Below are 13,539 nucleotides of genomic sequence, written 5' to 3' on the forward strand. Positions count from 1 at the left end.
GTTCCATATGTTCATAATGAAAAGAGGGAAAAGTCCTTTCATCCCACCAACCTCTCTAATGCAGATGGAACAGCTGTGTTCAATGCAGCTCTTTATCTAATCAGACACCATTGAGGATTGTTTCCTTTTTTACTGAGGAGAATAGTAACAGCAGCAATACAAGTGTCAAGAGCAGGGATGACACCTGGATGGGGCATGTGCCCTCCCCTGAATGCTCTGGGCAGCTAAGGGAACTACCTCTGCTCCCCAGCTCCCGCTGTGTCACTTGGGAGGTGGCAGGACCACCCCTGCATTCATGGTCAGGAAGCAGTGTGGTGATGTAGGAGTAGTAGGGGAGGAGTCCTATGGGATACCAGTTGTGGCTGGTAGCATCCACCCTCCCTATGTCCCTTGTCAGCAATTGCCACTAGAGATTATGGATCTTTGCCAATCTGCAGCAGTTATTGAAGAATTCCAGGCTCTAAAAGAGTTTGCATTGGGAATTATGAACATGCTTACTGCTATGAAGAGCCCACAGTTTGTGCTTCTCACATCCATCATTTGTGACTTGGTGTTGTGAGCTCCTCTGAAACTTGCCAGCACCCAATAGCTAAAACAGCATTCTCGGAAAGCTTAAAAACAGGCATTTATGGCTACGGACTCAATCTGCCACTGTGTGTGCTGTGTATTTGAGCCAAATGAAACAAAACATCTTGATATCTGAGAGGCCACAGTATTTGAAAAATCTATTGTTTGAAGACAGTATTCCAGCACACACAGAATGAGGCTTAATATGGAATAGCTCAAGAATTGAGGAATGAGAAGTTTTCCTGTGCTGAGGAAGTATGATGGCCTGATTTCCAGCTCTGCCTGTAGTTGTCCTGAGATTTTTAATACCAGTCAACAGCATAGACACCTTCTTATCTTATAAAAATGTGCTTGAAGACAACAGATGCTGCATTGTTATTTTTAATCAACTATATTTTTGAGAGAGTTTGTCCAATAACACCTCTTAAACCGTAAGCTAGGACTACCAAATTTGGTATGCCCCTTCCTCTTTTCGTAACTTTAAGCAAGATAAGGGGACAATGGGATGTTCCTGGAATGGGATTGCGTCTCATAAAACCATACAGAATCACTAGGCAAATGAAAGGGGCTGGCTGGGGTCATGCACCCTCACCCCCAGTCTGGAACTGCCCCAGCTATGAGTCTCCACTCCCCCAGGCACCCTTTGGGGGAGGAAGGGGGACTGAAGCTTCCCCTCCTTCTGATTCATACGGGGACATTGGCTCTGTTTCCCCTTTCCCTGATGAAGGGGAAGTGCACAATTTGTGGCATTCCTCGCTTTTTGGCTGGGAAGTGTAGAGGGCAGATGAGTTGTGCACTTTGCTCTCGCTCCATGATAGGGACAGGAAAGGAAGAGCAAGCAGTGCTGGTACGAATCTTGGGCGAGGGGGGGCCCTGGGCCAGCTCCCCGCGCGCGCAGCGCGCGCGCGCGCGCGCGCACACACACACACACACACACACACACACACACACACACACACACTCACTCTTCCCTGAGCAGATCCCTTTCTCATTCTCCCAATCCCAGACTCCTGAAAACCCAACTCCCCTGCCCAGAGCTCCCCCTTATCCTCCCAACCCAGACTCCTGCACATACCAGCAACTCCCTCAAACCAACCGCCTGCCCTGAGCTGCTCCTCACACCTAATCCTGACTCCTGAACCTCCTGCCCTGAGCCCCGCCTCATTCCAACCCTGTCTCCTACACATCCCTAACCCCCTTCCCAACTCCTGTAACCCCATGTTCCCACACCTTGACATGCCCTAACCTCCTGCCTTGAGCCCCCTGCACTCCACCTCACACTTAAATTTCTTAAAGGTTCAGTTGTATTGCAATCCCATCTCCCAGCTTCCTGCCCTGAGAAGCCCCATAGTGGGGGAGGGGTGTTCGTGATATGACAGTGCCTGTAAGAATTTAAGTTACTTTCATTCCTGGACTGAATCAAGATGAGCCAGAAAAATAGGATGAACCTGCGATAGGATTGCTTCTCAAAAAACCTTACAGAAAAGAGAGCAACTGGAGATGGTTTGGAGTACTGCTGTATCTTGGCATCACTAAATCCCCATGTTTATGGTTTGAAAACTCCTTCTAAGGGGTAAGAGCTAGGACCTCCAAATTCAATATACAGCTTCCTCTTGTAACTTAAAGCAAGGTAAGAGTTTGGTTGTGCCAAGAAAATGGGATATGCCTGGAACAGGATTGCTTCTCATAAAACCAAACGAGAGACCATCACAAAATCAAGTACAGTCTTCGAAATTGACATAACTGAGCAAATGTTGAAAGAGGGCTTGGGGCAGGCACTCACGGTGGGCACACAGTGCTGCCTTTGTTTGCTGGCCCCAGCACAGACCTGCCACAGAAGCACTGTTCTGGACTGGTGGGGGGGCTGTGCCTCCCCTCCCAGTTGAGGTAGCTCAGTGCTGGGGCCATGGGAGGGGAGGGGGCAGCTCCCCCCTCCCCTCCCCAAAGCCATGTCTGCTCCATGTTGGGGCCAAAGGAGGAGGGTGCCTCCCCGACCAGCCATGGCACCCAACCTGGAGCTGCCTCAAAGTTGGCACTGCTGGGGGACAGATGGTCCTTCCGAGGCCTTTACCCAGCCTAACTTGGACCTACCCCAGTTGGGGGACATGCACCCCTCCCCTGGCTTGCCCACTGGAGCTGCAGCAGCTGTAGAGAGATGCTTCTCACCACAGCATCTTGGGGCCAGGTGAGGGCTGAGGTAACCCTTGCTCTCCAGGGCAGCCTGCATACTGAACCCCTCATCTCCAGCTCCACCCCAGAGCCATAATTTAAATGAAACATGTATGTTTTCATTCGGTTTTCCAAAAATTGAGTAAGGACCCAGGCAATGCTAGGTAAATCTTTTAGTCTGTATGGCCATGTCTATGCTATGCTATGCCCCTTTAGTGTAGACCTGGCCTATATAACTTTTTATACCAAAATGAAAGCTATTGCATTAATATACTTGTTTCATGTAAATGTTACACTGCAATATGTGAAATTATTACACATTTGTGTTGTGACTGTACCATGATTTTATTCATTTTTACCATGACTGTTCTATGAATTTTGTTTAATTTTACCATCCCAAAAATCTTATCCATTCCTATAATAAATTTAAAGTAAACAAATATAATAAGCTGAACAAAAACTCTGCCCTTTTGAGGGATACGGGGGAGGGAAACATGAAACACAAGCAAAAAATCATAGAACTAATTTGACCCTGTTGAATACTCATTCTGTTTGTATGTGATCTCTGTTTCCCCTATCCTGTGTGATAATCCCATCCCAAAGAGCTTGTGATTTAAACTTATCTCATAATACCATTTCACTATAGGGCCATGTGGTCTTTTGGAACTGCTGCAAAACAAAAATGAAGAAGCGTAGCTATTTTCAGAATTTTCATAGCATTTTTTTTCCTTTCCAGTTGTTGACAACAGTAGTAACTGGGCAGTCTGTGGGAAAAGTTCAGGAGTTATATCTATGCCTGTAGCAGCTCAAGCAACTCACAAAGTGCACATGGAAGTGATGCCACTTTTTGCTGGGTACCTCCCTTTTCCTGATGTCAGACTATTTAAATACCTCCCTCATCATTCTGCTCACTCCATGCAACTTGATGCTGGTAAGGCTGTCTTGGCTATGTCGCCACACAGAAAACCTGGTTTATATAAATGGCACTCTGTTTCATTGGCTTTCTTGTAGTTTAAATAAAACAAAACTCAAAGTAATGAAATCTGTAGTTGATGTAATTGCATTCCAAATTCACTGTTTTTGTTACTTTTCATTGAGCTGCTTGTAACTTTCAAAATGGGGCACTGCTTTAATAAGAGAAACAACCTTTCATTTTTAAACTTGAAATTCGGAGTCTATAGCTTTAGTTTGTAACAAAGAACAGTAACTAGCAAGATTGTTCAGTACAGTATCTTAGGAGTTAATTTCTACTGATGCATTTTAACAAACTCAGAGAGTTGGTAGGTAAAGATCTCATGGAAAGCATGTTTAAGGGGGGGAAATAGTTCGAGAGTTAGCAGTTTATCAAAGAGATTTAAGTGCATAACAGCAAACTATCCCGTTGTGTAGAAAAGATAAGTATGGCAAGAGACCACACTGGCTTAACCAGGAGATCTTCAATGCTCTGAAATACAAAAAAAAAAAAAAAACCCCTTACTGTGCACTTTGTTGTAATTGAAAATAATATATTTGATGATGTAGAAAACATTCAAAATCTTTAATACATTTCAATTGGCATTTTATTGTAGAATCATAGAATAGAATCCTAGAATACTAGAACTGGAAGGGGCCTCAAGAGGTCATCTAGTTCCATCCTCTGCCTTCACGGCAAGATCAAGCACCATCCCTGATAGATGTCTGCCTAACCTGCTCTTAAATATCTCCAGTGATGGAGATTCCACAGCCTCCCTAGGCAATTTACCCCAGTGTTTAATCACCTTGACAGTTAGGAAGTTTTTCTTAATGTCCAATCTAAACCTCCCTTGCTGCAACTTAAGCCCATTACTTCTTGTCCTATCATCAGAGGTCAAGCAGAGCAATTTTTCTCCCTCCTTCTTGTAGCACCCTTTCAAATGCATGAAAACTGCTATCATGTTCCCTCTCAGTCTTCTCCTTTCCAAACTAAACAAACCCAATTCTTCCAGTCTTCTCTCATAGGTCATGTTTTCAAGACCTTTAATTATTTTTGTTGCTCTTCTCTGGACCTTCTCCAGTTTCTCCACATCTTTCTTGAGATATGGTATCCAGAACTGGACACAATACTCTGACTGAGGCCTAATCAGTGCAGATCACTTCTCATGTCTTGTTCACAACACTCTGATACAGAGGTAGCAGCACTGGGGTGACAGAGCTCCTCAGGAATAGGGCTGGGAGGGCACTGGTTACCAGCCCCTGGGGACTATCAAATAGTCATATAACTGCTAAGATTTCATGTGGTTACGTGATATCTAACATCCCTAATACTAAGTCCTATCATGAGTGTTAAATATATAATGAATTGGACTAGATGACCTCTTGAGGTCCCTTTCAGTCCTGTGATTCTGTAATGGTCCCTGAATGTTAAAATCCCAGGTTTTAGCTTGAAAACAGACTATGGGCACCTGGAAAACACTTACGTTCAACCTGTCTTATCTGAATTAATCTTTTTCTGAACATTTTCCCAGTAGTGGAAGCAGTAGTGTAGATAAGTTACTGGCAGTCCCTAACATGTAGACCAGCTCAGAGCAGGTGTAGAACTTTGTAGTTAAAACACAAGGGCTTTCTGTAATCTAGCACTTCCACTATTTTTCACAGTAGCAAAACTGCACCAGTGATTGCAATTGTGGAAAACTTAAAAATAAAATGTATATAGTTTGTACTTCTAGAGAGGGTAGTAAATGGCCATGACTGTTCCTAGGATGATGAAGTCTTAGTTTTGTCCTCACTAATGAGTAGTAACTCTGCACTGTAGCACAAGAGTATTAATTTAAAGCTGTTTATATCAATTAATTTTGTAGAATGATTGTTTTTTTGTTTTCTTAGACAGTTGGATTGAAAATGATAACCTCTCTGTGGACAAGAATATGGATGATCAGGCTGACAACAGTAGCATAAAGAGTAGAGGCAGCTTACATTCAACAGCCAGTGGGGAACATAAAGGTTTGCCAATGCCCCGTCTACAATCCTTTTCCCCAGGTCAGGTCTTCAACTGTAGCACAGGCATGCAAATCATTGTTATTCCCAGCAAGGATGACCATGTTCTGGAAGTCAATATCACATGATGATTCAGTATAAATTAACAAGGAAAACAAAACCATTAAAGACTTGATATGAATGCACTTTAATAGATCATAACCTATTCTTCATTGTAACATTCTGATTTAAACCAGACCTGTGGCAACTCAACGCTGACTGGCCATGGAAGCATCAGACAATTTTATCAATTTAAATGTACAATGGAGCTTGTGTCAACTAGTTTCTATCGTTACTTTAGTATGTTTTGTGTAAAATGATTTTTTTTGTTTTTCCTTTCAATCACATCCTGCTGGTAAAGTCAAGATGCTTGCTGCAGTTGGTCTGTTGTTTATGTAACTGGAGCATCCTTCAGATCTGATGTTTTCTTTTAAAGCAGTCAGATTTCTGTTCACATAAATGTTTCAGGTTGACATACAGTAAGCCTTGCAATGTGGCTGTTAATGACTCAAATGTGTGCCTTTCTAGTCACACGACTGTCTGGTTTCCTGGACCAGGATAGCTTTCCAGATTTGTAAAGAACAGGGTGAGTGATTCTGAATCCCACAGCATATAGAAGAGTTTAAAAATTATATATATATATTTTTCCTGCAGATTTGTTTAACCTCTTCTGTGCGTTGGGACATATGAATTATTTACCCATATAAGTCCTTTGGAATCATACCAAGATGTTCATTTAAGGTAGACCTTTTAAAAGGCATGGCCCTCGACACAAACAATAGTATGGTATGTAAGTGGTTATGTTCAGGAATAAATGTTCATGGGACCATGTTTTTTCCCTCGGATATTGATAACTAATGAGAAGTAGCAACAGATCAGATAGGTAACTTTTTATTAAATACTAGCTTATTTTTTTAAACCAAAGTCTGTTTCCTTTTGACTACCTGGCCCTAATTAGTGTGTACTGTTATGGACTCCAGAGTCATATATATTTTTGCACCTTATCCTAATTTTCTGAAGTAAATAATGTTTAAAATAAAGATATTACTTGACTTTCTATTCTCATTATGGGGGAAGGATTAAAGTCCTAGAATTGAACCTCTTCTGGTCCAGCAAACTGCAGTCATCCCATACCAACTGATTATTTTTCAGTTGTAAATTTTATTGTATATATGGTTGATTATTTAAATAAAAGTCCAAACTAACTGATATGTCTGTGTATAAGTTGCACCAAAAATAAAGAAAATAAATGTGTGTTTTTATTGGAGTGAAAGTCACAGCTTGTAAATAAGTGTAGTGTTTTAAACCTTTTCCAGTTCTCAAAAGCTCTGTATTTTTGTACATATGTATTTCGCTGATATTCACTGGTAGTCTTTGGGAGGAAAAAAATCAGAATGAACTGATACATGATTCCAGCAGATATGTGGCCTCTTGGTGAAAAACCTGTATAATACAAGCTTTAAAGGAATAACAGGAATTCTCTGCGTTTGTTTCCATGGGTTCTTAATACTTCTAAGTAAAGAGAAATATAGAACAAAGAAAAATCCACATTTAAATTATCTTCAGGGTTTTTACTTGTTTGTGACTCCTTATGCTTTAAAATTCACTCAGTTTGGCTGTTGCAATAATCAGTTTGGGGGGGGACGGGTGGTTTTTAGATAGGAAAAGATAAACATTTAAAGTTTTTTCCATGAATCTGCCAAAATATTTGCTCTACAATGCATGGAATTTAAAATAAATAAACTAATTAAATTTGCTACCTAAACTAGAACTTTAAATTAGTTGTTCTGCTGATTTTCCTTTTCTTTCATATCATGAATTGCTTTTGTAGCTTTCTGAGTAGCTACAGTCTATTTGCTGTGCATGTAAAAATCATTAAGGGATGGAAGAGGGATCCACAAAAACAACCTGGATGAATAGTCAGTTCTAATGTTCTCACTGAGGAAGGAAAAGTAGGTTTTACAGTCTATATACACTGGGATTTCCTCTGCACTACAAAATTGATCTAGGTCAGTGGTCCCCAACCTTTTGGGGCTGCTGGGCGCCCGGGGCCGGGGCCACGTGCCCTGGGGCGGGGCAACGCAGGGGCTGCTGAGAGTCAGCACAGTGCATGTGCCATGTGCCCAGGGCAGGGCTGGCCCAAATTGTTCGGTGGGCGCACATAAATGGCCCGGCGGGCGCCATGACACCCGCGGGCACCACATTGGGGCCCACTGATCTAGGTTGTGGTTGCTAGCCTGCACTGACCTCTACTGAAGAAAATGTCAGTGTTTAAAAGTGCATTCAGATAATGTAAGCTGTTTGGTTTCTAATTAAGTTCTCTGATAAATTTGTATTTGTATTTAACTGGTTTGCATGTTCTCTGCCCTGATTATAAAAGAGGAAAATATTTAAGTATAAATGAGACATCTAAACAATCAACTTTTATTACAAAAACTACCACAAAGGCTTAGTCTAATTAGTCCTACTTAAGAGGTAAGACTTCTGCATATAGGATGGATGAAGTAGGTTGGACTTCTATTTAGGAAAATGTGCAGATGTAGAATTATTGTGAAGCAAAGTTAAAATTTGTGTAACTGGAGATAAAGAATTTAGCTATATATATTTATCTGTTAAACATTGTATATACTGTCACATGTAAAAGAGGTATAATTTTGGTGAATGTCACAGCTTTGTGTGTGACTGGAAAGATTATAACTCTCCTTGTTGTTTCCTCCTGCTAGCACGGAAATTGTTGCACTTAATGTGAGATTGTGAGTTTCTACCTGCAGTTGTATACGGTCCCATTGTCAAGGCACTCAACAGTAAAATTATCCCGTATTAAATATTTGTCAATAAAAATTAACCTACAAGAAATTGATAGGATAAACTTTCATTTTTTCCTTTGTTTTAAAACTCAGGTTATGTGAAAAGTAAAGAAATAAAACCATCCTCTTTGAAAGGGAATGGAAAAAGAAATTGGAGAATGAGTAAACATTCTTGTAGTAATCTACATAGTTTACTTAGACCAAGGTTGCTAAAATAATTAAATGTGCTAGTACAAAGCCTTATTTTTATTCCATCTTCTTTCTGTGAAGGGGATGCCCTTTTTTGTGGAATTTATACTTAGACAATTTTAATCCAGATAAAACCCGTAAAACCCAAACATCGTTTAATATGGATGGCTGCTGGGATTCTGTGACTGGAAAAGGTGACAAGTTAGTGACTTTGATACTGTGGGTATTATGATTGAATCCATTTTCTTGGTTTACTATTAAAATCATTTTTCACATTGTTCTGTAATATATATTGTTAGACTAAACAAATTGTATTAAGATGGTTTACTGAAAATGTAAGCATTATAATTCTAAAAATATACATGTTTTAAAAAGAAATCCAGAGTCTCTGTTGTGATTCTCAAACTTTTGCACTTTAAATAGCAAAGTGACTATAAATCCTTTTACTACTCTTCAGACTGTAAACTTTACTTCCTCTGATTGGGTTGAAGTAGATGAATATTTTTAAAGCAAGCCTTAGTTAAATTTAAATGGGAGGTATTTGAAACATAACTGTTACAGGGGAGAAGGGGGAAGCATTGGAGAATAGGTTTCTCCATACAGGCAACTCTAATCAGTTAATGCTTTTGCACAAAGGCATCCCAAGTTTGAAACCTAGGCTGCTGCTACTTACTGTTTCAGGTAACTCCACTGCTAGAATTGAATTGCTAGTCTTTTGGTGCTCACTGACCGCCCCTTTTACTGCAACGTGTAGTGATTACAGAACAGAACTTACGCTCTATGGGACCTTCACCGTCACCTGAGGAAGGAGAGAAGACTAAGATACAGTTTCTCTCCTGAGCCAGCCAGTTGCCAGGTGGCCTGTCCTTTGTAGAAGAGGCAGATAAGATAGAGTACAGACTCAGAGGAGAAAGTACAGTGATGTGGGAGGGACCAGGTAATCTCTAGAAAGATTTTCAATTTAATTCTCCTTTAGAAGTACTAGTTGATCTCTTGAGCCAGCTGGTGAGTTAGGGCCATCTCTGTTTTACCTGGGAATATTCTGGTCACTTAACATAAAAGGGTCTCACCTGGGGTCCCTACTCACTTGAAAAGTGAGGGGTGACTGCGGTTTCTTGCCATTAGTGCCCTTGGTCAGATTCTAGAAAGCTCAGTACTGAGAGCCAGTGTGTTAGCTAGAGTGGAGTTCACTTACACTATGGTGCTGGTGTTCTGTCCTAGAGAACAATAAAGATGAGCTTTGGAGAAAAAACCAATCTTGGTGCCAAGACCATTCAAATCCAGGGATAAGTCCTGCACTGGGTTTCCTTGCCATGAATAGACTGAGTAGACTACCTGGGAAATTTTACTCTTCTCCTTGGTGCTTTGATGTATATTCTTCCCTGCTGCATAATTTGAGCTGACACTGCCTGAGTTTTGTCTTGGATCATAGTTAGACTAGGAAATGTCTTGAAAGTATGTTAGTGTTAAAACTGAGCTATTTTTTTTAGTCTAGATGTGAACTCAGGGCATGCTGAGCAAGCTCCTGTCATGGGAACAGAGAGGGATTTACATATGCCCCCCCACAATAGACTGATGTGTTACTGCTGGAGCATAATTGCACATACAAATCTATTTGACCACTAGCAGTCTCGAAATAAATCTGAATGCATTGCCTGGGTTTGTTGACAAATCAGTGCTGGCTACTCCTCATAGCCCTGTTACCTCCTTCTGTTAAACTGATGATTTGTTGCAGTAGTTTTCCAGCTAGCTGAGCTAATCGGGCTAGTTTACTAATTTCCCAGAGCCCCTTTGTTCTCGCCAGCCCAGCTTTATTTAAGAAAAAAAAAAAAAGGCAAGTACTATGCCCTTCAACAGTCCTGTGGGGTCTCCTCTGTCAGTCATTCTTGGAGAACTCGTGGAAAACAGGAAAAACGTAAATAATGAATAATCTGGGAGTACCTTAAAGACTGATAACATGCAGGTGCCATCATAAGTTTTTGTGGAGCCATCTAAAGAAGTGGGTTGTGCTGATGAATGCTCGTAGAGGGTATGATACATGTTTTGTTCGTCTTTACGGTGCTATTTGACTGTTAGTCTGTAACAGGAAAAAACAAACTTGGCTTCTCTGAAGCTCATGCAAAATGGTTTTGAGATTGAGGAAAAATAGAAGTAAAGTGGGGTCTCTGGCCCCCTGGGCCCTATAGGGGCCGTGCCAGCAGCGCTCTGGGAGCAACTGCTAGCCAGATAGGCAGTCACCTAGGGCACCAAGTTAAATGGGGTGCCAAATGGTGGCGCAATATCATTGAGGGGTTTGGAGGCGGGGGTGCTGATTGCATGGTTTGCCTAGGGCACCAGTTGCTGGCAGCCACTCTAGCGCTGCCCTTGGCTAGCAGTGTGTACAAGGGGGTGGGAAGGAGGGGGAGCGAGATGGGAGACACTGGGCAAGAGGCTAAACCAAGGGGGAGGGAGGAAAGGGGCAGAAGAGTCAGGGTAGGAAGAAGGTGGCAGAAGGGTGGGAATAGAGTGGGAGTGGGAGGGGGGTGGGTCAGGGCCCATTATGAAAACTTGAATTCCAGAGGGGGGGGGTCTGAGCTTGCTAACGGGGAGAGCCGCTAAGCTCGTTCCTTACCCGCCCCCGGCCCCCCCCCCCTGCTGCGGTGACCACGCGTAGCTCAGCTGCTGCCCCTTGTTTCCTGGCCGGCCCGCTCCCCTGCCCGCCCAGCCCCCGGGGCCGCGCCAGACACGAGCTGCTGCCCGCAGCTGCGGAGCCTTTTCCCTCCCGCGCGCCAGGGGGCGCTGCCGGGACAGGCCCAGGCCGCGGCCGGGAGTGACCCGGAAGTGAGGGAGCTCGCGGCGGCTGGCGAACGCGCTTTCCACGTGCCGGGAGAGGGGACTCAGCGGGGCCAGCGCGCGAGCGAGCGGCCGCGGGGATGAAGTTCGCTTACAGGGTAAGGGGGGGAGGGGCGCGCGCGCGTTTCTCACTAGCACGGCCCGAGGCCTCCCCCCCCCCCCGCACCCTGCTCCTGGAGCCGCCCCCTGCAGCGCCCCGCGGGCACCCCCGGGTGGCTCCCTCTGAAACACTCTGGGACCCTGGTGCCCCCTCCCTTACCCCCCCCCCCGTGCACCTCCTGCCCTGGGCTCCCTGCAGCGCCTCCCTGCCCCCCGCACACCCCCTACCCCTGCAGCCCTTGGGATCGCCCCGTCCCTTGTTGCATGGATCTCTGCGCTCCCCCCCGCCCCCTGCACTGCCCCACGGCTCCCCACACGTCCTGCTCTGAGCACCCAGTGGCTCTTCCCTCTTTACTTGCACCCAGCCCTGCCCGCCCTGCCAGCACATTGAGCTCCCCCTTGGGGCTGTAACCGCCCTGATCTTGCAGCTGCTCTTCCCAGGGATGCTCCTTCCTGTGGAGTCCCCACTCAGCGCTTCCTCTCCTTCTCTCCCAAGTTCTCGAACTTGCTAGGCACTGTTTATCGGCGTGGAAACCTGAATTTCACCCCAGATGGTAATTGTGTCATCAGCCCCGTTGGGAACAGAGTCACTGTCTTTGACCTGAAAAAGTAAGTGATTTCGGCTTGCACCATCTACGCCTCTCTTGCTGACATCTTCATTTAAACTCCTAAAAGGCTGGCCCCAAAATAGGGTTGGGGATGCTGGATAGTGAAGTGTGTGGATGCGACCACAGCAGTGGGCAAGGGATTACTGGTAGGAAAACTTCTAGCCTAGTGGTACAGGTCTATGCAAGACCTGGATTCAGTTCTTGGCTGGATATTGATCTGCTTCTTTGGGCAAGTCACTAAATCAGTCTGTACCTCTGTAAAATGGTTCTCCCTATTTCTTTGTGGTGTTATAAAATGTACTGATGACTGGTAGGCATACAGATGAGCCCTGTATGAGGAACTCTATATGTGATAGTGTGAAAACCTGAAAAGAACAGGATTAGTGTATGGCTAGTTAATCAGTGACAAGCAGGCGGAAGATTTTGCTTTGTATACAGACACTGCAGGCTTCCAGAATAAAAGTGCACTTCTTCTCAAATGAAAAGTATCTTGGTGAAAGGGAGGGGAACAATCTGCCTGATACAAAGGTGTCTGGAATAAAAGATTACTAGCAATTTCAGACTCCACCACTCCCTTGTAGTAGGATTGTTCTTTTAAAGTGAAGCCTTTATACAGGTTGGACCTCAGTAGTCTAGCACCCTCAGGACCTGACTGGTGAGGGAATTTGCCAGACCAGGGGAAGTCAACCATGGCACTTACTGTCAGCCTCCAGGCAGCCTTTTTCCCAGCCTGCCCATGGCTGCGTACCCTGGCCCTGGATTCCTAGCCAGCCCCTCTCCCCTTCTGTAAAAGGCTGCCAGGAGATTTCAGAGAATGCATGTTTCATGTGTAGAGCCCTGCATGGATATAATTTTTTTATCTGCATCTGATCCACAAGTATGGTCTGTGGATATAGAATGGATGTTTGCAGATTTGCAGTGCTCTATTCATGTTCCTGGATCGGGAAGAGCAGCTGTACAAATGAAAACATTTTAAAACCACAAGTCAAGATGGCCAATAATGTCAGTATGCATTTGATGTGGTGTCCCTGATCTCTACTTTTAACCTTCCTGTCTTGAAAGGTCTGCATTGTGGTGCTGTGCACTAGGCAGCTTTGCATTCAGCATCACTGCTTCTTCATTCACAAGGGTTACTATTGAACAGTGTGAAGTAATCCCAAGGTTTACGCACCGTTTCCACATTGCTCCCAGCCCATGCTGACCCTTTACTAGCAATTAAGTCATATTCCTATGAAAATGAAAAGCGTTAATATATTGCAAAGTCATTAGATCACTGT

The 13,539-nt window shown here is 43.9% G+C and overlaps 2 protein-coding genes across 3 annotated transcripts in view; both read left to right on the forward strand.

Moving 5' to 3' along the window:
• Positions 1-9,101, forward strand: part of TRAPPC10 (trafficking protein particle complex subunit 10) — a 100,175-nt gene extending 91,074 nt beyond the window's left edge. The window contains exons 22-23 of the mRNA XM_006137887.3: positions 3,473-3,667; positions 5,578-9,101. Coding sequence (XP_006137949.1) covers positions 3,473-3,667; positions 5,578-5,816 — 434 coding nt within the window. The 3' untranslated portion in view covers positions 5,817-9,101. The remainder of the gene's footprint in view (positions 1-3,472; positions 3,668-5,577) is intronic.
• Positions 9,102-11,495: 2,394 nt separating this feature from the next.
• PWP2 (PWP2 small subunit processome component) overlaps positions 11,496-13,539 on the forward strand; it is a 34,291-nt gene continuing 32,247 nt past the window's right edge. For both annotated transcript variants that reach the window (XM_075912638.1, XM_075912629.1), the window contains exons 1-2: positions 11,496-11,653; positions 12,151-12,263. In XM_075912638.1, coding sequence (XP_075768753.1) covers positions 11,636-11,653; positions 12,151-12,263 — 131 coding nt within the window. In that variant the 5' untranslated portion in view covers positions 11,496-11,635. The remainder of the gene's footprint in view (positions 11,654-12,150; positions 12,264-13,539) is intronic.

The sequence above is a fragment of the Pelodiscus sinensis genome, chromosome 1, assembly GCF_049634645.1.
Source record: "Pelodiscus sinensis isolate JC-2024 chromosome 1, ASM4963464v1, whole genome shotgun sequence".
Lineage (NCBI taxonomy): Eukaryota > Metazoa > Chordata > Testudines > Trionychidae > Pelodiscus > Pelodiscus sinensis.